Source organism: Athene noctua, chromosome 2 (genome assembly GCF_965140245.1).
Source record: "Athene noctua chromosome 2, bAthNoc1.hap1.1, whole genome shotgun sequence".
Classification (NCBI taxonomy): domain Eukaryota; kingdom Metazoa; phylum Chordata; class Aves; order Strigiformes; family Strigidae; genus Athene; species Athene noctua.
Window position 1 is genome coordinate 106905327 of NC_134038.1, and position 26365 is coordinate 106931691.

The window sequence follows — 26365 nt, forward strand, 5'->3', positions numbered from 1 at the left end:
CTACTGACTGGGAGACTGTATTTAATGTTGTTCTACTTTATTCAATTATGATAACAGTGGGTTCTGTTTTAAGTAGTTTGCAGGTTAGCAGAGGTGGAATTATATTAGTCATTTGGCTGTATGACCAAATACCTGGAGCAGATTCAAGCACTTTCATGTCTTGGGAGCAAAGACAAGGCATGTTATCAAAACGTATACAACAGTCTTTCCGTACATTTTAATTAATTGTTTGTGGTCATTATTTCAGTTTGGCTTTGCTCTTTTCACATGGTTTGGGCATACTCTTGATACACACTCTCATAGTTGTTTTTCTCTTCTAAAGCATTTCATTGTGCATTGACTTCTATTTCCAGGTCCTGGTTAGTCACTAAATTATGGATTATTCTGGCCTTGCCTTTTGCATTTGTCATGATTTCTAGTTGTGCTGTTTCACTGTGCTTACTTCCTTTTTTTTTTTTTTTTTTTTTTTTTTTTTTATGTAAAGGAAACAAACCAACCAATTCTAGCAACTGTGTGAGCATGAAATGTATAGGTTGAGTATTAAATGTGAAAGCTGCTATGTAAAGGCATTCAGAAAAACTGAAATGGCTTTTAGGGTTATCAGAAAGGCAAGAAAAAGGATCAATAAGAAGAACACCTCCATGTGCTTGTCCACACGACTCAACTATCTGCTCTTGAAGGATGAAAACTGCACCATTTAACTATACATGTATATATGTGCCTTACCTGTCAAAGGGTAGGGTTCTCACTTGGTTTACTCAAAAAAAAAAAAAAAAAAAAAAAAAAAGGCAGAAAATAAATAGTATATGTGAATTATGGAGAAAGAGGAAACCCAGGACTGGGAAGTGAAATAGGCAGCTAAACTCTTTGAGATTATGGATATACCTTGAGTGGGACTCAGTTTGCATATTAAGACATGTTTATTTAGATGTTTTAATATGTAAACTGAATGTAAATCTCAGTATCTATCCACTGTACAAGGAGTCTTGGGAGACTAGCCAGATAATTAGCCAATAAATTAGATGTCTAACATCCAGTGATACAACTGTTCCCCCAGGAGGCCATTTTTCCTTAAATACAAAGCCCAGTACAGTTCTCTCTTTACTGAAACATGCATTGAAAATGCCTGTTGAATTCAGTGGGAGCTGAGGTTGCAGATTGAGAGCAGCAGAATTACACCTGAAGAAGAGCAAAAGCTGTTCCTGTCGCTGGCAGCAGGATCCTCCCACCACCAGTTGGTATTTCCTGCTCTTATTTTGCTAAAAGGTGTGTTTAGTTTAAAGATTATCAAAAGTGTGATTTGTTAGTGATCTTTTCAAAAAACAAGCTGGTGGTAGATATAAATACATTGTTAGCTGGGAGGTGAGTCTGGGTGTTTCTGTATAGCTTGAGGCTCAGAAGTACTCATGATAAAACCAAAAGTGACTCTAAACTACATGTTTACAGTACAGTGCAAGAGACAGGTAATTACTTTTATTCATCTGTAAATAATATATAAGACACTATGTATTCATCAAGCTGCCAAAATCATGAGGCTTCATGGCATCCAGGAACAAAATTCAGAAATGAAAAGAAGAAAGAACATTTAATTTAACTGAGATCAACCTGAAGTCTAGATGGCAAGTTTTCTAAATTCTATTAATTTCTAACCATTTTGGAGGAATAATGCATATATTTGAAAAAATAAACAAAACCAAAATCTGGCTTAAAATTGGACTCTGACATTGAATGTTCCTGTGGATATGAAATAAGGAAAAAATCAGATCACATGTCAGGAGGAGAGAAGATTCTAACTTACTTCCAAAGTTTCTGAAATTAACAAATTATTTTAAAATAGATATCAAAGATAGGCTAGTCGAATCAACTTTTTACTGCTGGGTTTTTGTTTTTTTTTTTCATAGGTATGGAGGAGCCTAAATGTCCACTTTAAGCAAGCATTCTAATTTCAGCCAGATAATGTGAGATTAATTTCATTTTTAGGCTTCAGTGTGGTATTGTAAGTATTCCTGCACCACAGAATAGACTATTTCTATGGTGGAATTCATATTAGAACATGAAATCTCAAGCTGGGAATAATAACAGCAAAGGCCAAGTTAATTTTTTTCTAGTATATGTGCAAAATTCTTTCGAGAATGAAATATTTCAACACATTAAGTTTTATGACCCCCAAAAGCAAATATAAGAAGAGTTCTTCTTTGCTTCATTTCTTTTACAAAAGGCTGGAAAACTGCATGAAATTGAGAGATCTTTACTTTTCTGTTTCCCGTCCCTTCTATTTCATGGGAGGAATTTGGGGAAGGAATTGCACATTTTCTTTTCCTCCCTTTTTCTGGGAGCAAATTACTATGCACATTCTGAGTCAGCAGTGCTGGCTAACAGCTCATGGGCAAGGCCAAGGATCTCCCTTTTCCCACCCCCATCCTCCCTTGCCCAGAAAAAAAAAAAAAAAAAAAAAAAAAAAAAATTGACATGCAGTTCCTGCTGCCTTGTTCTTTCAGTGATGGAAGAGGCCATGAGGTTCAGAGATACTGCAGGGGCTGCTCCACTTTCTAAATCTCTTCAGCATCCTGCAGAGATTGTAATTTCCAACATTAGACTTAAGTGTCTAATGAAGTAGAAATATGAAGAACAGTGGAAAAAACAGGGCTTAGTAAGGACTCAGGGAGTTGCTACTTAAGGTGTTATAATGCACATAAGTTACTTTGCAGTTCTGCTTTTGAAGGTAAGTAAAACTGATTTATCTCATTTTTGTCACAGTGAGAGAAGTACATACAGGTATTTTTCTACCACTTAGCAGATGGAGTAGTTAATAACTTATTATAATAATGTAACTTGCTTATCTGTCTGAAGATGATTTAACTTACTGTTCTTCAGTTTTATTTTGCTGAGGAAAAATCAATATGCAAAACCTGTCAGGAGTCCAAATTATTACACTTATTCAATTGCATGTATTATTGAGTAGGCAGTTTCCTGTAATGAAGTTCTTGGCTTAAATTTATAAGGTATATTAAGAAGTAGTGGATGTAGCTCAGAATAAAACAAGAAATGAAATTGTATGGTTGGACAATTTTAGTCATTGGCCACCTATGTGAGAATATCAGTGCTTGGTGAAGTCTCATAAGAAAAAGCATTTCATGGTAAAGGACAGGCTAAGGAGAATCTCTCGAGTCTTTGGTCTAACAACCCTTGACCCATGACTAGAGCTTTCCAAGTGATCCTACAATATACACAGACACCAAAAGCAGAAATTCCAGGTATACAAAATGTGGTATGTCAGAATGTTCCTCCAGAAGTCCACACATTGGTGGAAAGTAAGTGATTCTTAAGAGTGTACAGAAAATCTTCCAGTTGAAGTTATTAATGGAATTGTTCTAATCCCTTCTTGTTCCCACCACATTTACCATTCTCCCACTAATGGTCTAAGGACAGGCAACCATTCCCATTAACAAAGCAAGCAGTAATTGGCAAATGTGCTTTCCAGAGTGGGATTCAATGGACCAGTTGCCAATATCTACATTTGAATACACCTCAAAATTTTTGTAGGAATAGATAGAAATAGGCCATTCCAGAGAACAATGTCTCTCATCTGAAAGCAGACATTTGAAATAGGTCTGATGTATCATTTCCTCAAAAAATCAACTTTTGTCCATTGACTGTGAAGGCAGCTTTGTGACAATAGCCAAGATAAAAATACTTATGGCACGGAAATCTCAAGTTCCACGAGAAAAACTCCATGCTGTCTCACTACTAAAACCCCCCCTGGTATTGTTCTGATCTTCATATGAAGGTACAGAAGAATAACCAAGGAAGTTCAGACAATACCACCTTCATAGAAGGCTCACAAAAGTCTCATTATCCCAGAAAATAAGGTCCAACCAGCTTAATTCCTTGTCTGTGCCACTGCTAAGCCTGTTAAATCTACCTCTGAGAGAGACTGAATAGAAACAAGGCAGAAATGGAAGGACACTGCATGATGCTTGATGACTGTCATTGTATTTTCATGTGAATGATGGACTGGGTGACTACAGTCTCCCCACGTAAGTAAAAGAAGGAGTCTGGTCATGCTTCTCTGCAGCAGGTCCCAGGCTAGAGCACTGCTTCCCATACATGCTTCTCTTGAAAAACTTTGTGTGTTCTACAAGTTCATAGCCTTGTGAGCTGATGAAAAACCAGTGTCACACACTGTGTCTCTATTTCCTTTTGTGCTTCTTCCCAGCACAGAGCCAGAAGAAGGAACAAGGATCTTGATTGTCATTACCAAAACAGGAAACATCATTACATATGGGCAGCTACTGTGGGGTGAAATGAGAATCGACAGGTATGTTACAGATCCTTCATCTTACCAGGGCGATAAAACATAACCTAAACACAGCCAGAAATCCCACTTTCAGTCTGTATTGGTACATCATATTATATTCACTGGCCACACTTTATGAATTCATTAGCAATAGAGCTAGGAAACCTGAGGAATTATAGAATTATAGAAAGTAACAACATCTGTATTTTGTCTTTATTAATTATTAGCATATGTAGCAGTACCTTTTACATCCTTCTAGGCTTTTATAAGCTCAATCAGAGATCATAATTATTTCGTATTGTCTTTCCATGCCTTTGGGTAATTTGACTAATACAATAAAACTCTGTGGATGCATGTGTACAGCAATCCTGTACGTGCTCTGTTAAAAACAATCAAACATGTCTCTGTTAGCCCGTGGTCAGAACACTTCAGTAAATATTTTTTTTTCTTTGACTCTACAATCAGTGCAAAAGATAGGTATTTTTTCGTAGGTGTCATGGCTTGAGCTCAGAGGGCAACTGAGCGCCATGCAGCCACTCACTCCCCCTTTCCCCCCAGTGTTGGGAAGGAGTAAAGCAAAAAGCCTAGGAAATTGAGATAAGGACAGGGACAGATGAACTAATCCATTATTGGCATAGACAAAACACAGGCTTGTTAGGGGAAGAAAAAAAGAACATAATATTTAATACAGACACCAATAACAACACGTAACAGACAGAGTAGAACCGTGAGAAGCATTACCACATCCTGAGAACACCTTCCGCAACCTCTCCCTTCTTCCCAGGCTCAGCTTTGCTCCTGATATCTCTGCCTCCTCCCCCACAGAGGTGCAGGGGACAGGGAATGGGGGTGCGGTTGGACCTGATGCTTCTTTCAGTGCAGGGGGGTTGGGGGGAACTTCTGGCATTCCTCCACTCTTCCAGAGTGGTCCCCCTCTCACAGGAGACAGTCCTACACAAACCAACTCCAACATCAGTCACTCCCATGAGTGTGTAGGTCACCCCATGTGTTGCAATCCTCCCAGTGCCGAACTATGTCAGTGGGGCCTTCTTTCCACAGAACCCTGGTCTTCTTCAGGCACAGTCACCTGGGTCAGCGTGGGGCCCCCCATAGGCCACAGATCAGTATCTGCTCTACTGGTGACCTCCATGGGTGGCAGGGGTGCGGACCTCCCATCTCACCAGAGGATACAGAGGAGTCTCTGCTCTGGCATACCTCCCCCCTTCTCCTTTCTTCCACTGACCTCAGTGTTTGCACAGATATTCTCCTCACATCTCTTCACAACTCCTTCCAGGTTCCCCTTAAATACATTATCGCAGAGGCACAGCCTTGGTGCAAAGGCGGGTCCAACATGGAGCTGGGGGAGCTCCGAGAAGTTTCTCACAGGGGGCCACCACTGTAGCCTCCTCCATGCTACCAAAAAAACCCCACCACTCACTCAAACCAAGACAATAGGTTGATTAACATCCTTCATCAAACAAACCTTCCTTCATTTTTTGAGAGAACTCTTTTAGGAAACATGACTGGATCTCTGGAGATGCCTATCTTTTTCCATCACGATTCATTAATCAGAATGGTTGGAGTTAGAAGGGACCATTAAAGGTCATCTAGTCCAACCCCTCTGCAATAAGCAGGGACATCTTCAACCAGATCATGTTGCTCAGAGCCCTGCACAATCTGACCTTGAATGTTTCCAGGGATGCAGCACCTACCATCTCTCTGGGCAACTGATTCCAGTGTTTCACCACCCTGATTCAGTGAGGACTATGGATCTTTAGATTCAGACTAAGTCTAAATATAGTTGTCTGTATGCAAACTGAGGTGGGCTTCAGCTGCCTCAGTGAATATCACCAGGGGTCACCTGAGCTATTAGTTGACCTCCTGCTTCTATTCGAATTTTGTTACTTCAGTAAGCCTGTGCCACTCCCTCCAGTGTTGTGTGTGTGTCTCAGACACCCAAGGCATCTCAAATGGCACTGAATATCTGTCTCTATACAATAAAACTCTCTCTCCAGTGTCTCGGCTTCCACTATAGTCCACGAAGTCAATGCATTCACTGAAGCCCTGAAAGTAATTCCAGGGATAAAATGAAGGCATCTATGTGTAGTGATCTGCATTTAGAAGTCTTCTCTTTTTCATCACTGATTATTGAGGAAGCCTAGGTGAGAAACTTAGACTGAACATGAAATTTTTAGGTAGCTATATCAGGTATTTCCACTGTAAGGATTTAATTTATTTTCACAAAGATATGTTTTTAGTGCAATTTTAGATGCTGCTTCGGGGGATTGAGTTGCCAGTCCAGATAGACACAGATCTTCTGTAGGCCCCATGTCAGAATGTTTTGGTACCCTAAGAAATCTAAAGACACTTGTTGTTTATTTGCACCTGAATCTGGTCCTAAAAATCTCCAAAGTGATTCCCTAATTCTCTTGCTTCAGGAACTCATTGGACACTAGAATGTAATTTACAGGCAAAGTCTAGGGTTCATTTAGAATTTCTCTGAAATGTAGTCAGTGCCAGTGCAGAGAAATTCAAAGTCAATCAGTGCTGTCTTAATCCATGTTCCATCACTAGAAATAAAGATCCTAGAAACCAGTCAGCTGTGCCATTGATTCCAGCAAGAATTGAATTCACTCTCTTACTGCTGTGTTTTTGTCAGCAAGACTAGCAATCTAAAGAAGCAATAAAGACTCACTTTTGTCAGAAAATACAGCAGATGGCCACAGAATATGCCATGGGAGTAGGAACAAAAGGGCGTTTTCATAGAATTACTTTTTAAAAGAATAGCCAGTCGTCTGACACCTGGCTCACTCGTTTTTACAGAAATATAACATGTTTGTAGGATATTCATGAAAACACAGTTTGCATGCAAGGAAACACTTTAATTCATCACTGAACTGTATCCGCTTCTGCAGAAAACTGCAGCAGCTGCCTGATGGGCTACAGTACAAGCACATAGTTTAAAAGGAGCTAAGAAGATCTGATGAAAACCATACTAAAATCACATATGGTCACTCAGTTATAATTCAGATAGCATGTTAATAGTCTTGGGGGGATTGTTTTCTGCCATGGTACTATAGACATTAAAAAGTTAAATGATTGTAACTTGTCACATATTCCAGATGCCCATGGCTCTGAAGATCACAGATCACAGCAGCACACGAAGATCACAGATCACAGCAGCACAAGAAAGACCATCACTCATTTCATTGCATAAATTTTACTGTTATTAATTGCTAATTTTTTAAACTGCAGTGATCTGCTACATCATGATTGCAATTACATGTAATGATCACAATTGCAGCTTGGGGAATTAAAACAATCCCCTGCCCCACAGGGATCTACAGGTATATATCTACTAAACTTTGTGTTTGAAAATAGTCATCTAAAAACCAAAACCAAACCAAAACCCAAAACTGAGTAAGTAAGTATATGGGGCAAACCCTCAGTTCCTGATAGTGTCTACATATACTGTAAAGAAGCTGCCCCTGTTTACTCTAGGTCAGCTTCTTATCGCAAATCATGTATGCCATGTAGAAGAAGGTAAGACTGGGCTTCTTGATACTATTTAACTTCAGATAAAAAAAGAGAGGTGGTGTGATTTAATGAAGTATCTGTCACCATAGAAACAAGGAACTCACAAGGAACTGTGTAAATAATTGATATTTTGTTTCAATGGTTAAACAAAAATAAAACAAAAACCCCTATTCTGCCCAATTAAGTGAGATATTCTCCTTTTTGGCTGACATAAAATACAGAGAGTTGAACAGGCAGATAGGAAATTTTATTTTTAGCTTTTCATTTTTAATTTTAACATTTTTTATTTTTTAGCCCTAATTAAATTTAAGTAGCAATACTTCTGAAACAATGTTCTGTCATGAAACAGAAATACATTTTTATTTTTCAAATTTGTTAATGGTTATTGTTTTTTGGCCTAAATTATTTTAAAATTTAACCTGAACCTGCATTCTTCAATTACTAAGCTGCTAGCAGGAAAATACTTTTATTCAATCCTGCTCCCAAAACCTAATCTTATCTGAGTCAATATCTTACACAATTGCCTGGGAAAATTCCATTCTACCTTTTATTTTAACTTATGTTCCCCAGTTATTAAAGAAGGACTTCCTGGCAATTCTAGAGATTACAAAAGTAATATATTTGAAAGAACCAGGTAAGAATTATTACAATGAATATACTATGGGATGGGAATAGTAGCTCATACACATGCTTTGCAGTTAATGGTGTTTTCAGAGCTGTAGGCGTTAAATTCCAGTGCTTTTCCTTCACAGCATTTCCTATCTGAATGGAAGTTCAGCAAATGCTGAGAAGATGACTAAACTTATATTTATTAGCAGGGCTTGAAAAGGAGGCAGTCCTCTTTTAAACCACCAAAATGGTGCTGAATGTGTCGGCAGAATGTGTTCATGCTGGCCAAGCAAATAATAGAAATTTCTGTTCCATTACAGCAATTTTTGCATCTTTTCTCTGAGTCATCTTAACTGACCGTTCCCAGGCTGATGATCACCTCACCAAATTTTTCACTGTCTTAGAGAGTCCATATAGTTTAACTTGTCCTCTGGTTTTCCTCTTGAGAGAGCAGAGAGAGAAAGGCCATTCCAGAGAACAATTTATCCCACAAAAGTTAGGAACCCACAGCAGTTTGAAAGGACTGGCTCTAAGGAAGGACCCACAGTTTTTCAGTGGCTACTTAGACTTAGTTTAGATTAGACAATTGAGGTGTTAGTTACTAAAATTAAGAGAGACAAACTGCATTCCTGGAGAGAAAACAGTGAATAAGAACCGGTAGGATTTGGGTTAAGACTCTTAGGACAGAGACTAAAGTATCCATATCTATCATATGTGCTGTAGAAAATCCATGGCAGAATACTTCTCTGGTACTGTGATGAACATGACTCTACACACCCCACTGATTTGCCATGGCTTAGCACTGTGGGTAGCACGTGGAACTGAAGAGAAAGAGTATATTAAGGAAAGATTTTCCCGACACTGAGACAGTATTACCAAGGACACTGTGATCCTCAATGAAGAATGGTACAGAGATTCCCAGTCTAATGGTAACCCAGCTAGATCTGGAAGCAAAAGTTGTAGGATTGCAGAGGCACAGCACTGCCCTACAACAAATTATTGTCTGCTTCCAGGACTACAATCTCAGTTGAGAGCTACAATGTCAAATGAATATCCCAGCTCAACTGATATTAATATGTGCCTCTTCATATTATGTCTAGGGTACAACATGGATGGGTTTTTAATCCTTGTTACCAGGAATCCTTCACCAGTAAAATTGTTGTTATACTATTTGTCTTTTCAGGCAGACCATATATATAACTTGGCTGTATATCATAGAGGGATGAGAAAGAAATATGCCAGAGGCTGTTCCAAGAAATAAGAATATAACAGTCATTCACCCATTGGAGGTTTGTCTCATCTCCAGCCATGACTAGCAAGAAACTTTTCCATAGATCATTCCAAAGCAGTTTGTCTGTGACACAGAATCCTTTCTTTCTCCCACCAGAGCTGATCCTGAACTTTTTCAACGACAATGCACTTCCAGGCTTTCAGCTTCACCAATGTGACTGAATTCACAGTAGGTTAACAACTTTCCTTGTAGCCTCCACTTGAGAACAAGATTCTTCATTGAGCCTGTAGCTTGGTTTATGCCTGGATTGTGAAGATTTTATTCATTCCAGTACTGCTATATTATTATCAACAGGATTGATATTATCTAACTTCAGACCTCCATAATGACAGAACAGGCAATGGAGAGAAATGGGCACTTGTCATACAGTCTTCTCGGCGTAAGATGGATGTCTAAAATAGGGAAGGTTTAGGTCCTGTAAGTACTTGTAAGTGTAAGTGACTTCTAAGTACTTATTTTGATCTGTTGACTATAAACACGGTTTAAATACCTAGCATTGATAAAGGCCTTTCTACTTTGTAAGCCCATAATTAGGTGACATGAATCCATCCATTGTATCTGATGAACAGACTTCTAAAAAACAAAAAACGTGTTGATAAAGTCAGAGACATTTAACAAAGAGCTAAAGAATGAGTTAATACTTGAAAAACAGAGATCAGTGAAGCTCTTTTTCTTGTGTTTGCCTGAGAAAGAGTAAAGCTTGATCACAGCTCGGGTACTGAGAATTGCACAGGTGTCTTGTTCAAATAGAGGCCTGAAATGAGCATGGATCCTAACTCTGGTATCACATGGTCTCTAACTTCTACCTTGAAATTCTTACTTGTTTCTACCATCTCTAACAAGACTTTCGTAGAAGACAGTTTATGCGGTGTCACATGGATAAATCCGGTAGTGTAAAAAAGCATCTTTGACCAAAGATGAATGCAGGCAGATCAAAGCTATCTAGGTCAGTATCCTGGCTCAAATAGGAGCCAAGTAAAAACCACACAGGTGTAAACACATATTCTTAGCTATACCTTCCCAACTCGAAGATTTCAATAGCTTTTAAAAGCTGAGTGTGAGAATAACAGTCCTAGTTCTATTGTTCTTGTGCACAGCTGCATCAATAAAGGAGACATATGCACACATACACAGGCACACAATGAAGTAATGTCTTCCCAGTGGTGCCAAGGGAAGTAAGAGCAGATAATTAAAAGACTCTGAAAGAACAGGAGGCTGTTCTTTCTTTCTTGAAATCCAAAACTAAGAAAAACTGCCCCACCATCATATGAAGATGGAAATTCTTTTCAAAATCTACTTTCACCTTGCATTACCACCATTACCTTCTAATTACCACCTCCTACCCCCTTGGCACCCTTACCAGTTTATTTACTGTTGATTTACATAGTAACCTGCTGATAGGATTACTCTTAAAGATTATTGTAGGCATTGCATCCCTGCAAATACTTATTTCATTTGTCTTTCTTAACTTGCCTGGCAAAGTTACTGCACTTTCATTGGAGGACAGGAGGCCTAGCAATCCAGGACTACAAGTTAAAGATTAATTTGACAGTGAATTATGAACCACATAATCACCAATGAGTCCTCATCACTTCAATTTCTATTCAAATTCTTGCACTGTGTTTACTATTATGGTACCTTGGCTTATGCCTGGTTAGGGCATTTTAGGCACAACAAGGATTAAATCAGAGGCCCAAATCTGCAGATCCTCAAGGCACTCCCCCACCATTTGAGAGAGCCACGAGCCACATTCAGAGGACAAATCCAGAATATCAAGTTCCAGCAGTGGAAAGCAAGACAGGTAACAGACTATGAGAACTCTGTCATGCCAATCTACAGCTGGAGAAACGTTCTACACTACATTATCAGGGCTCTTTCCGATTTCTCTGTGGTGCATTTCCTGTTTGTGATCCTGTGCCTCCATACACAATATCAGATACAATTGGTCAGTAGAGCCCAGATCAAGCCAGACAAATGTGTAAGGCCCTTAGAGTTACAACTAAGTGAGATACAAGCACACTAGGAAGCAGAAGACAGCTGGCAGATTCTCTTTGTCAGTGCATGTATGTGGCAAGTGTGAATGTGCCAGCTGCCGAGCACCTGCCTGTTTTTTGAGGTCACCACTCAAGGAAGTATTGATTGCAAAACTTGCTCACACAAGTCTAAGTAGATCCAGTACAGTTAAGTATATGGACTGCACGAAGAAGACACCTATATATCTAAACATTCCACGGTAAAAATCAGGCTCCAAATTTTTTCAGGTAATCCAGACCTCTAGCATGACTTAGTCAATATAACAGTGACAGATGCTAAAGGTAGGATTTCTCTGATAAAACATATTCATCTACAGTGTAAATATTTATAGCTGAGATGGTCACTCTTACTTCCACATATGTCTGTAGAGAAAAAAAAGGCATCATCTAATACGCTTTGAGGATTAAATGAATTATGTCTCAGTCTCTACTTAGATATCCAGAGCTACAAAATGAGCAAGGTGACTTGCTCATTTGTAGAGCAGATGCATTTGCAGTTATCAACATTTAATTAGATGAATCCCATGCTAAGTGTACATGACCAAGAAAACTGTCATTAAGTATCTGAGTAACTCCTGTGCCATTCTCTCTTAGCCCAAGGGTTGGGAACAGGTCAGAAGAGTCTGGATGGGAAAAAATAAAAATGAAAAAGAGTGTATATCGATCAGCAGTGAGCTTTATAAATTCTTATCTGGCGGAAAGTCCCTTGAGGACTGATGACAGCTAGAAAAGGGTCCAGCGGGTATTAGGGCAGCCCTACACTAAAATAAGGACAAAACCTCAAACTAGGGAGGTTGGAAACACTGATGTAAGAAATAGCCTGGAGAAGCTGAGTATGAAGCAATCATCCTCCTCCTTCCTTTTCTGCCTTTGGCTTTCATAATTTCCCTTTATTGCTGTAATTCCCTCTCCAGAGTGAAGGAGTCAGATTTCAGGTCCTGCTGAGATTTCATTTTCTTCAAATTCTCTTTTTCATTCAGGCTATAGATGATGGCTGAATGGGGATGGACACACAGGGTCAGCACATACCCCTCAATTCTTTTCATATAAAGGCTCTTAAAGAATTTAAAGCATTTAAGGGGAAGAAGCTATCATAAAACTCATGAAAAAAAAACCAAACAGAAAATCTCAAGGCAATCGTTGTCTCTGAAGAATTATAGGCATTACACAGCAGCAGAAGGAGGTAAAACAGTGCTGTGAAGAATAAAATAGTAATGAGCATAACATCTGGGCATAGGAGGTAGAGGGGGAGGGAAAGGCGAAAACATTGGAGCCCTGAAAAGTCTGGGCTGGATGCTTTACATAATATAGTGCCAGCCTTGCTCTTCAAGACCTGTGGTTGCAGTTGCAGTATCAACATCGTGTTTGTGTTGGACCTCACCCAGAAGAGCTCTGGGGAACTATTTAGTTTATGTCTGTGTTCACAAATGCTAAACACAGCAAGGGGGCAAAGCAAAGGCGGGAGAGCTGAATTATTGCAAAATGTAGGAACCCATAATATGTTCTTCTTCTTTTGACTTCAGAGTGCATTGCTTTCCATGCAGTACTTTTAGGCAGAAGAAATATCAGTGCAGACGACAAAGTCTCTAAACAGGAGCAGAGAACCTACTATTCTTGTTAGTATTTTTTTGAACCGTGCGGGTACCTTGGAGTAGGATTAATGACCTGTAACATTATTGTTCTAAATACTGTAGAAATACAGATCGTAAGGACTGTGCATGTCCCAGTTTCAAGTTTTATACATGATCATTTGACTTTGTGTCACCTGCAGCAGAAGAATGTGAAGCTATCTTGCTTACAGAGATTACTGTAGTTCAGCTGATTTGGTGAATTTTTTTTAAGCCACAGTAACTTGAACATGTGCCTGAGTCTCTACAGGGTCCCTAAAATCTCACAATCCCATTTTATACCCTGCCGCCTGTCTGAGGTGAAATAAATCCTCAGAAAATATACATATTGAATCATTCTGTGGAAATTTACATGCAGAAGTAGTCAAAGAGGGGAAAAGGTTGTTTTGTGTTTCTCCTTGCTTTTGAATAAAAAGAAGTTTACTCACCAGCCAGGAGGGATTTCTTTCTTCTTTCATCTGTTTCTGACAAGCAAGGGAGTTGATTTCTATGTTTCTCTTTCTTTGAAGGAAACAAGCTAATAACATATTTCTGCACTGCCTGCCATCATTAGTAAGTCTTACTTCTATAGATGACTAACAAAAAACAAATGTTGGGCTTCTCTTTTTTTTTTTTTTTTTTTTTCTCTGTTTCACTTCTCACCAGTGAAAAACAGTTTGCAGCAGGTGAAAATTGAGGGGAATCAACACACTGCATGTATGAATGTTGAATTTATGAGCAATTATTACCTTTTCAGGGAGTTTCATAGTGAAACTTCTCCAAACAATGCCTGATAACTTATTCTAAATGCCAGGTTCGGCTGTGGTGAATAGTGCTCCATTCCAGTAATAGACTAGGAGCAAAATTGCTTTTGAAGTAAACAGTTACCTGTGGTATTTTCACAAATACTGTGGAGTGTGAATCCATCATGTGTGGAGTATCCCATGTTGATACACTTTTTGTTAGTGGGCAGCAGCAAGGAGTCATTTGAAGCAAAGTAAGTAGCATTTCGATGATGCTGAACAAACAGTAAGAAGGTGGTAGAGTTCTGTTGATGTCCCACCATTTTAACTATGGAGATAAAGCTTTGTTGGGAATGAGGGTGTCAGGATCTAGCTTGAAATAAGTGTCATGTAACAGAAGGTGATTCTGGAAGGTCAGGTCTTAAAAGGGATAGAGTGAAATGCTATAGTCACAGAGGTAAAATTAAATATATGTAAAATATGTCTACAACAATTGAAAAAAAAAGGTAGAGAAAAAGTGCAATGGAACAAAATGGTTTTCAAACAAGAAATATGTCAGAATTCTTCACTGGAAAATAAATGTCTTTGAGGGGATGTGGCTTCTTTACCCAAAGCCACGTAAACTGTGGAACTTGTTGCCACAGGATGTGATGAACAACCGAAAGGTGCACAATGAGCCTGGGAAAATCTTCTTCTCAGCGATTCAGTTCAAAAATACTGGGAGAACAGAATAAAGAGCAGCTGGGTTCTGCTGCTGAGCTGTGCTTGAAAGGATTCAGTCCCTTCCTGCCTGAGTGGGTGATACATTTTAATCACATTGAGATGCAAAAGCCTTTCCAATGGCTCTGGACCTCCTCTATCTCAGCTGTGATCTGAATTTGGAACAGGCAGAGGGGAGGAGTTCAGTCTGAATAGTCCCTCAACCACCAGGGTTATTTTGGATTTGAGTGATAAAGAACAAACTAGCTGATGAAATGGTCTTTTTTGACCTGGGAAAACCTATGAATTCTTGAATCCAAGTGTCATTGCATAATCATAAGAAGTAGTGCTCATGGTCAGCTTCTGACATAATTCTGGGGGTAGGGAAGGAGAAACAGTTTTTTTCCCTTTTGTCCTTGCTTATGCCACTTCTGGACCAGCGAAGAATTGGGAAGCTCCTCTGTAATGCACAAAGAGTGTCTCAAAAACACATCCCTGGGACTGAAATGAATTGCCTGAAGTACATGCTTTCTTCAATTCCACCAGACCACAGCGTTCATTTACCCAAAGCTGGGAAGCAGAACAAAAATGAGCTTATGTATGAGATGAATGGCAGGACCCTGATGGAAATAATCCTAGCAGCTGAAATGCAGGAATGGCTGGTTTCAGAGGATGCTCTGGTAACACAGATATATACATCCTGCCCTCCCTTGCTTCTGGACTAAAATATGTGGCTAGGAAAAAGGGAGACAAATCTCCTCTCTTTTATCACACACACAATGTTCCTTGTCCTTCTCTGCAGTTTTATCCATTCTAGTCACAGGAGAAGCAGTTTGGACAGAACTCAGAAAATAGACCCTGATTTTCAATTAGTTCCTTTGTCATTCTTTGCCCTTCTTTCATTGGTGCTGGCCATAGGCAGCTACTGCTGCAGTCAGTGGGAAATGAGACAGGATATTAAACTATTAATTTATTCTTTGATTTCTGCCTCAGTTTCTTATCTCAGCAATAGCACAACTATTCTTCATCAAGATTATGGTCATCACAATGTTAATTCCTGTAAAGGTCTTCAGATCATGTGAGAGAAAGGCACAAGTTATAATATGACTGAGCTGATGAGGGAGAATGAGCTGTTACAGAACAGACCAATGATGCACTTAGTCTTATGTCCAGTCTCCAACAGCTGTTGCCACCTGCATCAGCAAATGACATTAACACTGTCAAGGCCCTTCTAGGCATACTGTGGTGTTTTTTGGTTTTTTTTTTTTAATTATTATTAATTTTGTAGATACATGTCACTGCATCACCTGAAGTACAGAAGCAAATTCATAACCTCTGATAATAACCAGCATTTGTTTTGGTACATCCCCAGTGATTGATTTTTTCTCCTTATAATGTTTCTCTAAGCTCATTCAGCTACAGTGACTGCACCTTTTACCGTAAGATGTTTGCACTGACATTGCTGAAAAACCCTGCAGACATGATGGGAAATGTTAGAAACCATCAGTTCAATGTACAGGGTCTATCCCAAGCTGAAACTCACCTGGAGAAGAGTCATTGAGAGGGTTCAGGGCAGCTGCTCTCCGTATCTTCTCCAGACAAGTCTCTTGCTCCTTTTTAATGATGCAGTTGGAATGGGTTGCTGTAACCTGAAATGTGGGAGAAAAATGTGGAGAAAGAACAATTACAAACTTAAAATAGCTAGTGAATTCATGATGAAACATTAGTAAGTTCTGAGGTGTCATTCCAAAAAGAAAAATAAATAAAAACTTCTTCAGAAGATGAGAGAAAGCTGCAACAAACTTTTTTTCCTTTTTTCTTTTATCTTTTTTTTTTTTTTTTTTCTAGTATGCTTGCTTTATTTTATTGTATTTCTTCATCATATAAGGTTGAAGCAAAGGTACCTCTAAATGAAGTAATAATCTAAAGAATCAGAAATCAGTTGAGGCTCAGTTTGATCTTCCACTAGTTTCTTATGAGTCTTGCACAATCCATTAACCTCACTCAGGACTCAGAACTAAATTAAAAGCTCTTTCTCTCAGCCTTTCACCCCTATCCATTCCTTAATGTTGCCTTCTTTCTTCATTCCCAATGAATAAAAGGCAACTTTCTTGCCAAAAGAGAATGTAATGCTAATTAAACTGAGACAACTTGATCAAAATATTTTCTTTTTCTTTTCTTCCTGTGCCGCCCCCTCCCCCCCCATCTTTAAGGCTCTAAGGCAGCACAGTACAAGAAAAAAATGAGGGAGGGTGGAGAAGAAAAAAAAAAGGTGTTAGTTTATAAAAGGAACATTTCAGCCAACAGAATGTAGGCAATCCCAAAGCAGCAACAAAGTAAGAATGTGACCCATTCCCAGAAATCAATACAAGATTTCATTCCTACTGCAGGCAGTGGCCAGGGGATATTAATTCAAGGGCAACACAATCTCAGGTTTCATTAGATCAATTTATAGGGACACTGCTAAGGTTCAAATCACACTCTGTGGAAAGCACCATGAAAATCAGTGCACTGATTGAAGATGGGACATGTCACCCTGGTTCACTAAAGCAATTTTGCTGTTTCATATTTCCTGTCCCATTACCTTCACTCTTGACGATGGAGAACTACAGAGGAATTTGGGTGTACCTGTCAAATGATCTGTTTTCCCTTATTTGCTAAGTAGGAACAAGCAAAGATGGAAAGCAATACCTGAATTCAATCTACTTAAGTTTATTTTGGAGTCCCATCTGCACAGTTCAACTTTATTTCCCTCACATCCTAATAGGGGAATGGAGTGAACAGTTTGGGTCACTAATGCGTTGAACTGCCACCACACACTCAATACACAATTACAGTAAATTCCAGGGCACGTGTAATCTTAGTTTGGTGGTGTTTGTGTTGTGCTTTTGAGTGTGCTAGGAGGCATAGAGCCATTTGTACACTTTTGACCTTGTAACAGTTACAAGTCACCACCCCTATTTCAAAGACAGAGGGTTTCCTAATGAATGTCTACTGGAAAGCTTTACTCCCCTTTTGTAGAAACTGATAATGCTACACAGTTTCATCTCCAAGATCCCGGGAATAAATTTCAGCTATTTTCCTTGTGGGATACACCAGGCATAAACATACTAGATTTGTTTATCTTCAAAACAAACACTGTTCTTTTCTAAGGACTCCCAAGGGCCTGGAAAATACATTTTGTCACAGATCTCTAGGATCTCCCAAGAACATAATGGCTTTTGCTACATCATCCTATAAACCTCTCCAAGGATTGGGAAAATTGCATTGGCTGGCATTCAAGTTCTTAAGATGATAAAAGAGAAATAACAAGTAAATCAGGGTTCTGCTACTAGTAGTGATTCACTTTCAACAGTTGCACAGGTCTGAAAGGAATGTCCAGGGGTTGTCTCAGTCCATCAGTGTACCAGTTTTTATACAGTTCAGCATGTGCAGATTAGAAAAGCTATAATTTAGTAATAATAATAACTATATACAACAATATATAATAATAACTATATAACAACAATAATAATTACAATATAAATTGTCTATGCAAGCAGGCCTGCAGAACTCTTTTCAGCTTGATGTTGTGGATGTTAAATGTTACAGGAGATCAAAATATGTACATATATATGTATATTTATTTATGCAAAGTCCATCAAAGCATACTAAACACTAAGAAACTCACCATGTCTAGATATTTATGTCCTATGAGGTAATCATAGACATTTGTGAAGAAGGTTTAGATTCAATCTATAGTAAAAGCATGAAAGAGTGTGGTGTTTTTTTTTTTTGTTTTTTTTTTTTTGGTGTCTTCTTTAGTAGAGGTGAATCAAAGCCAGGACTTGATTGTTTATAAAGAAAGCCTAAGGTTAAAAGCTCAGATTTTATTGTTTTCCTTGCAGACGGGCATATTTAGTCAGATGTATCTGACTAAACTGGCTAAATTTAGTCAACTGTATCTGAGTAAGTCTGGCTCAGGAGGTACTTGAAATGCAGACTGCTGGGCACAGAGAGAGCACTAGAGCAATGTGCTTCACCCATCCCTGTAAGCCTTCCTTAAGCTTTCACTACTGGCAGAATACTTTGATGTGACTTCCCATAACAATCTTTATGTCATTTTGTAGCACTCTTTATCAACAGATTTTAGAAATATAATATTGAGGAACACAGAAACTGAGACAGAAAGCAAAGAAAGGGAGGAAATGTTAACCTCAGAGCCAGAGGAGAGAATAGAAGCTGCCTGTCATCTCTGCTAATAATCAATCTCGTATCTGAGAAAATAAAGCAGGTTTGGATTGTTAATAACAAAAGGTTTCTCTGTTGAATGCAGACATGCTTTAATGTTATAATGTTTTCCTGAAAGGATCCATGTTTCATGTTTCTCCATTAACTGTGTAGTGGTAGAGCCTTTAATCTGTCTAGTCAGTCTTCCACAGCTGAACAGCAGAGCACAATTCAAATGGAAGTGTAAGCTTGAACTTCATGGCCTCCTGATTTCATTTCTTTTGCCTTAAGGACATTTGCAATTTCCTGAGTTCAGTACAGGCAGTCTGGTTAGCCTTTCCCAGAAGATATTAGTGATATGTGCAGCTAAAGAATATTTTGACACATACTAGAAAAATCAAGAAACCAAGTTGATAGTGCATGAATTTCACTCTTAAAAAAAATTATTACTCTCAGTGGAGTGAAGGAGTTTGACTCACACCAGTTTTGAAAAGGCATATAGATACAAATACCATAAATGCAATCAATATTTGTTTAGTTCTGAGAGAACACAAAAAGACCAAAGCAGGTACCCAGGACATTATAAATGTACAACTAAGAGCTTTTATTTTTCTTAATTTATTTTTATTAAGGTGGACACTACAAAAATAAACTGGCATGTGCTGTATGGAACTTTTAGTACTTAACTCTTTATTGTTCCTTTGACATTATGGTAATATTAATAACAATCATGTCATTATGTTACATAAGTTCTCGCACATACTCTCAGGTGTTGTTTCATTGTGAACTCTTCCATTAAGAAAGCCATTGTTAGTACATAAACCTGAGCTGAGAACTAGGTGAACACATCTGTACTGCTTTCAGACTTCCCCTAACTATATGTATAAATCAGATCAGTAAATTTTAGTTTTATGGTAAGGCATTGTTCAAACATACAAATGCTCCAGGAAAGGGATCAGGTGGGAGGAATTGTGCAGATCAGAAGAGTACCATACACTTCCCTGCTCACAGAAATAAATAGGTGTTGCTGTCTTATTCCAGCAGGAAATTTAAATGAGATTTCTTTCTTCTTCTTTTGGTTCAGGTATCTCAAATACTGGTAGCAAGGCAGGTAAAGGTAACTTTGAGAGCAACTTCTTCCTTTCCCCAAGATTTCTATACTGGAAAGACAAGTCAAGCTGTCTGATTTGGTGCATAAAGATCTACAGAGCACAGCAAGAGCTCTGCACCTCTTCCCAGCATGTAGCACAGACTGTGCCTCACATCAGGCATGACGTGGTACAAGCTGTTGACATTGTGCCTTGGACCCTTGTGTCCAGTTAACCTGCAAAGAGGGAGAGGACAGTCCCGATAATACTTCCAAGGAGCACAAAACAAGGCTGTGAGTACACAGCAAAGAGAGCAGGACTGCACTGCATTAGGAAGATGCCTCCTAAACACTTGTATGGGAACAAAGGATATGAAATTAAACTAAACATCATGCTGAGGTAGCTGTCCTGACTTATGCACTGTGTGTATATGACACTAATATACAGATATACCCAAAGTGAGCAGGTCAGAAATCTAAGCATAGATGTCTAGACAATTTGATGTGCCTTGCTTGCATGATGCATGCACAGGCCTTTATGTTTGTCCTTTGTCAGGATATTTTGGACACTGTAGGGTATTTTTAATGGCAAAAGACATTTATGTTTCACCACTTGAATAATTTCATCAGTTATATCAAGTATATACAGATCTTCTTAGAGGAAAAACAGGACATTCTCTATGAACGGGACATTATCTTTGTGCCACATTCATAGTCACTGATAAAGAGTTGTGCATAGAAGAGGTGGTTGGGTGGCTGGAAGTATTTGGAAATTTTTAAACACATCAAAGCTGGGCAGTGAAAGAGATCTCAGTGTTATCCAAACAAATCATTCTGTGGGACAACAGTGCAGAACAGTCTAGACAAAAAACCTGAACTTTCTTGAATACATTCAGTTATTCAAAAAATACTGTTCTGCTCATTTTATTTTCTGTAAGAATATTCAGAACTGCTTTCAAATATGATTTCAGTACACAAGTTAACTCAGTGGATCTACAGAAGTAAGAAAAGTCACCAGTATTCTTGAGAAACTGCAGGATCACAAAATATGCTTTGAAGTCATAGTAACAATGGTAATGTGATGGTAAACTGTGCAATTTTCTTGGCATTTTCATTTCTACAAAGACAAATGGATTGAGAACAGCCCTGAGGAGAAGAGCTTGGGGGTGTTGGTTGACAAGGAGCTCAACATGAGCTGGCACTGTGTGTTTGCAGCCCAGAAAGCCAACAGTATCCTGGGCTGCATCAAATGTGTGAGACCACGTGGTTGAGGGAGGTGATTCTCCCCCTCTATTCCACTCTCATGAGACCCCATCTGGAGTCCTCGGTTCAGCTCTGGGGCCCCCAGCATAAGAAGGACCTGCTCAAGGAGGTCCAGAGGAGGGCCACGAGGATGATCCAAAGGATGGAGCACCTCCCCTATGAGGACAGGCTGAGAGAGTTGGGGATGTTCAGCCTGGAGAAGAGAAAGCTCCAGGGACACCTTATAGTGGCCTTCCAGTACTTAAAGTGGGCCTACAGAAGAGATACGAGGGACTCTTTATAAGTGAGTTTAGCGGTAGGACGAGGGGTAATGATAAACTGAAAGAAGGTAGATTTAGATTAGATATAAGGAAGAAGTTCTTCACTGTGAGAGTGGTGAGACACTGGAACAAGTTGCCCAGAGAGGCTGTGGCTGCCCCCTCCCTGGCAGTGTTCAGGCCAGGTTGGACGGGGCTTTGAGCAACCTGGTCTAGTGGAAGGTGTCCCTGACCATGGCAGGGGGTTTGGAACTAGTGATCTTTAAGGTCCCTTCCAACCCAAACCGTTCTATGATTCTATGAAATATGGCAGTTCGGTACCATTAGCTGTTCTTTCCTCTTCTGCATTTCTGTATTATGATTGTAAAGTTCTGATTTTTTTTTTTTGTAAAGTGAATGAGAACACATTTTCCCCCCATTCAGCATATGTCATATCAGGCACCATGACAGTAAGGAGGGGGGTAAAGAAATACAGATAAGAAAAAACAAAGAAACAACAACAAAAAACCCCTCATGAACAGTGTTTTATATCAACATAGAGATGAAATAGAGTCTGATTCACCTTTTGTTTAAATGTTTTCTCTGAAGTAAATCAAGAGAAGGGTTTAATCCACCAGGATTAGATCACTCACTTCATACCAAATTACACTTTTTACTAATTCTGTTATGACTTTCAGTTTTAAAAAGTTAGCTTAAAAAATGATACATTATTACGTGAGCATGACCAAAAGGAGCTCACTTTGTCATGGAAACATTACTAGATTTAATCGCTGTTCTTATCAAGCAATGATTTAACTGGTCAAACAAGGGCTAAGGCTTGCAAAACATTGTGTTAAAAATAGAGGTGTTTGGGAAGGACCTCTGATTATCTGGATTTTTTCAGAACTGATTTACATCACTACTGGTACCCACAACACTGGCTTGGCAGTCAACTAACTGTTGTCTCCAGGAAAGCCTTACATTGTTTGTTGATTGTGTTTTTGTCTGCCTGTGTAAATGTCACCCAAACTACTGTAATTTCAAAACACCAGACGAAGTGAATGGGTAAGGTGATGAAAAACTTATTCAAACCAAGACACAACTGTACAATCTGCAGCACAGTTTTGACACCATGCTTTAAGCAAATTGTTCAGAAAAAAACTCTACAGAGAACACTACCAAAAAACCCCATTGATCTCTTTCAAACTGTCTTACATGAATTTAAGGTATGGTAAACTTCTAACACTAATGGCTCCTGGAGAGATGCATGTCTCACTGCAGATTAGAAAATAGCAGCAGCATAATCAACAGTTCCCTTCACTCAGTGGATACCTTCTGAAGTGGTAACTCTGGACAAAAGATGTGTTATGCAACATGGGTTAAACTTATTTCTGAGTTTGCCTTAACTGACTTTTTATCTTGGAGATCAGTTTAAAAAACCTCTCTTTGAGCACAGTGAAGCATTCTCAGTATAGTTGATGACTTCTACAGGAACTGACATCTTAAGTTAAAACTACATATACTGTTATCCTATCTCTAACAGCAGGCAACACCAAGCAAAGTTTCTTGAAATCTTGTACTGGCAGGATGCAACCACTGACTAAAAAAACGTTTCAGAATCTTGCTAGACATAATGTGCTTGAGATGAAACTAAAGGTTCAACAGCCCTTTCTGACTGCTGATAATATTACGCAAAATGGCTGTGTCCTATTGCTCCTGAGACTCCTCCAAAGATAAAACTCTAGATGTACAGTTCCCAATAACACATGCTAGATATCTTCCTCCTTTATTCCTCAGAGGTCTACCTAGGCCTGAAAAGCTGACAGTCTCCTGCCAACACTGCAATTCCCACTTAGTTTCAAAAGTATTCAGGATTTAATTCTCCAAAGCAAGGTCTACCCCTTTACAAAACAGACCAAAAATTAATGGGAAAAATCTCACCCCTCCGAGAGCTTTTAGTATGGAGCAAAAATGGGTTGCGTTGCTTCACTCTAGGACATCAGTGGTGCAGTGCTTGCAAAGATCGCTGACAATTGTTTCTAAGATATTCACCAATTTTTGGCACAGGTTGTGGCATGGCAGTCCTTGAACATGACAGAGCCATTGGCAATAGAGCAACCCAGTGTAGATCCAAGCTTCAGCCAAACCTCCGTAAGTGACTGCTTTGGCAAGCACAAATTACTGAATTGGGGTTGCAGGCAAGTAAAGCATATGTAAATTTGTGGAATCTGTGATTGGCAAAGGAAGCTAAATAATGAAGTTGTTTTTTTTTTTTTTTTTTTTTTTTTTCTCTGGTCTCTGTGGTTAGATTGCTCAAGCCTCTGGTAACTATTTTGTGCAGATTCAGCACAACAGTTCAGATTGATTAATAACTAGAAATGACTGGAGTGGAAGTTGGAGGGTAGGATCTATCTTTTTTAACACATTGTGTCTCACTGAGAAATGAATATTTATATTTACAGAAATCTGGGATATGATGTTCAGATTCAGCTGAACACCTGCAATGAAGGAACTGAAAGAGGAACTCTGTAATTTCTGACCAATCTGGAACACACTGTTCATCTAATCTGAGGAGCTACTGATGCAGGGGGGTAAATTTATAGTTGACAATGATTTCACTTGTCCAGCTCCCAGATTTGCTCTGTTAAATCAGGCCCCTGTCTTGACAAAAAGACTGGTCTACTCTGAAGTTTGGGTTCCCACCTAAACTCTGAATAGGTGGTTACGTTGCTTCCAAATGATCTCTAAGTAAATCCCTGACCCTTTTCCTTAGAGTTGGCTTTTCTGAGAGTAATAGAAACAGACTGAAAGGCTTGTTCCTCTTTCCTGTTGTTTCCAGAGGATTTCTGGGAAAGGCACACTTTTTCACTCCTCAGGCAGCAGTGGCAATGCAGAAATGTCCCCTGTTTAAAGTACCCCTGGAAGGCTATATCAGGTGTCAGACCAATCCAAGATGAATAGGATATAAAATATAGCCTAAAACTCTCTTAACCTTCTTTTCCTGTTCTACAAATTTTATGTCTAAAGCTTCAGTCCCTCATACACCTTTGTCTTCATCCAGACATCCTCGTCTCTGGTGGCTATGAGATCATGACAATTATCTGTGACTTGTCTTTCAGACAAAATCATGGAATCACAGGATAAATCAGGTTGGAAAGGACCTCCAGAAGACTTTAGGTTAACCTCCTACTCAAAGAAGGGTCAGTAATGGGATCAGATTAGGTTTCTCAGGGTTTTTTCCATCCGGGTTTTGGAAAACTCCAAGAATGGAGACTGAACAACCTCTGTGCAACTTACTGCAGTGCTCACCTACCCTCAGCACAAAAAGGCTTCTCTTTATTATGAACATCCCTTGTTTCAACTTATGCCCATAGTCCATTTTTCTCCTGCCATACACCATGAAAAAAAGCCTGGCACTTTCTTCTTGATGATTTCCTCATAGATACTGTAAGGTTGCTCTTAGGTTACCCCAAAAGTTTCTCTCCTTGCAGCAGCTAAACAAGACCATTTTCCTCACCATCTCCTCACAAGCCATCTTGATGTCCCTCCTCTGAACTTGTTACAGCTGACTGACATCTTTAATATATTGAGAGCTTAAAACTGGATATAATATTCTAGAAGTGGTCCAGCAAGTGTTGAGCAGAGGGGGATAATAATTTCCCTGTATCTACTGGCTATCACCTTGTTAATACGGTCCAGAACATTTGGCCCTAAACTGTTTCCATCAGGACCTCTGTAAAGAGTACAGAGTCAAGGCTACCAAATAGCCGTGAATGGCTTATGACGCTGAAAAAAACCTCTTGATGAGTTTCATTGAGTGAAGGCTGAGGGAATCTGTGCTAACGTAGAAGAGTTCTCTCACTGTGAGGACACTGAGAAACTGGGAAGTTTTAGGAGTTCTGCATTTGTCGTGCTGTCGGATGCCACATTCATTTGTAAGGCAAGTTCTTGTTATTACTTGTTATTATTTGCCCATTTATACTTCATTACATCTAAACAAAACCCTGAAGAGAAAAGATCTTAGACAGGAAATTTGTTTTGTGCAGGCTCCCAGCAAGTTCAATAGAAACCCCATCTGAGTCACACTTGGAACAGAAATGCATGAACAGCTACAGGAGGCTGCAGAAACACTTTCTCCACACACACATATAGCCTACCCAAGGGAGAAAGCTTTAATTAATCTACTAATTAAATTAAAGCTATTTGCCCTCAACTATCACACACATTCCTTCCTTTCACTCTTCCCCAAAGGCGGCTCTAGCAAGTGCATCGTGCTACAGCTCTCGCTCCCATATTCCCCAAAGGGGCTTCGGGACTGGGAAGAATACTGAAGAACGGAGGCAAAGAGCTCATTACAACAGTGCTAATGGGAAGTGCTCAAGCTCATTCTCAATTTCCCTCCTTTTCCTTTCAGTGCTAAGAGGCATTGGCTTAGATATTGTGCCAAAGTGGAGGGGGAAAAAGAAAACACAACCGAAAAACTCCACTCAAATCCCAGAAGGAATCAAATCTTTGCACAAAAGAGTGTGCCTAGAGTAGCTTTCTCAACAAACCCTTCTTTCTCCTTCTCATCTCTGGAGGGTTTCACCACTATTTTACTATAAAAACTCAAGGAGGGGAATAAAGTACATATTCATGAAGGAAAGAAGGAAGCAGACTGAATGGTGTGTCAAAGCACCAGCACAGTGAGACAAGCCAGTGTGGAGCTCAGCAGAGGGAATTAGAAAGGAAGAGAGGCAATGCAGGAAAACTTC

The 26365-nt window shown here is 39.3% G+C and overlaps 1 protein-coding gene across 3 annotated transcripts in view; it reads right to left on the bottom strand.

Annotated features, from left to right (window-relative positions):
- The window catches only part of ADCYAP1R1 (ADCYAP receptor type I), a 101659-nt gene extending 75900 nt beyond the window's left edge, over positions 1-25759 (bottom strand). For all 3 annotated transcript variants that reach the window (XM_074897932.1, XM_074897931.1, XM_074897929.1), the window contains exons 1-3: positions 25725-25759; positions 18870-18882; positions 16360-16465 (exon numbers count right to left, since the gene is read on the bottom strand). In XM_074897932.1, the coding sequence (XP_074754033.1) occupies positions 16360-16465; positions 18870-18882; positions 25725-25759 (154 nt within the window). The remainder of the gene's footprint in view (positions 1-16359; positions 16466-18869; positions 18883-25724) is intronic.
- Positions 25760-26365: the final 606 nt, after the last annotated feature.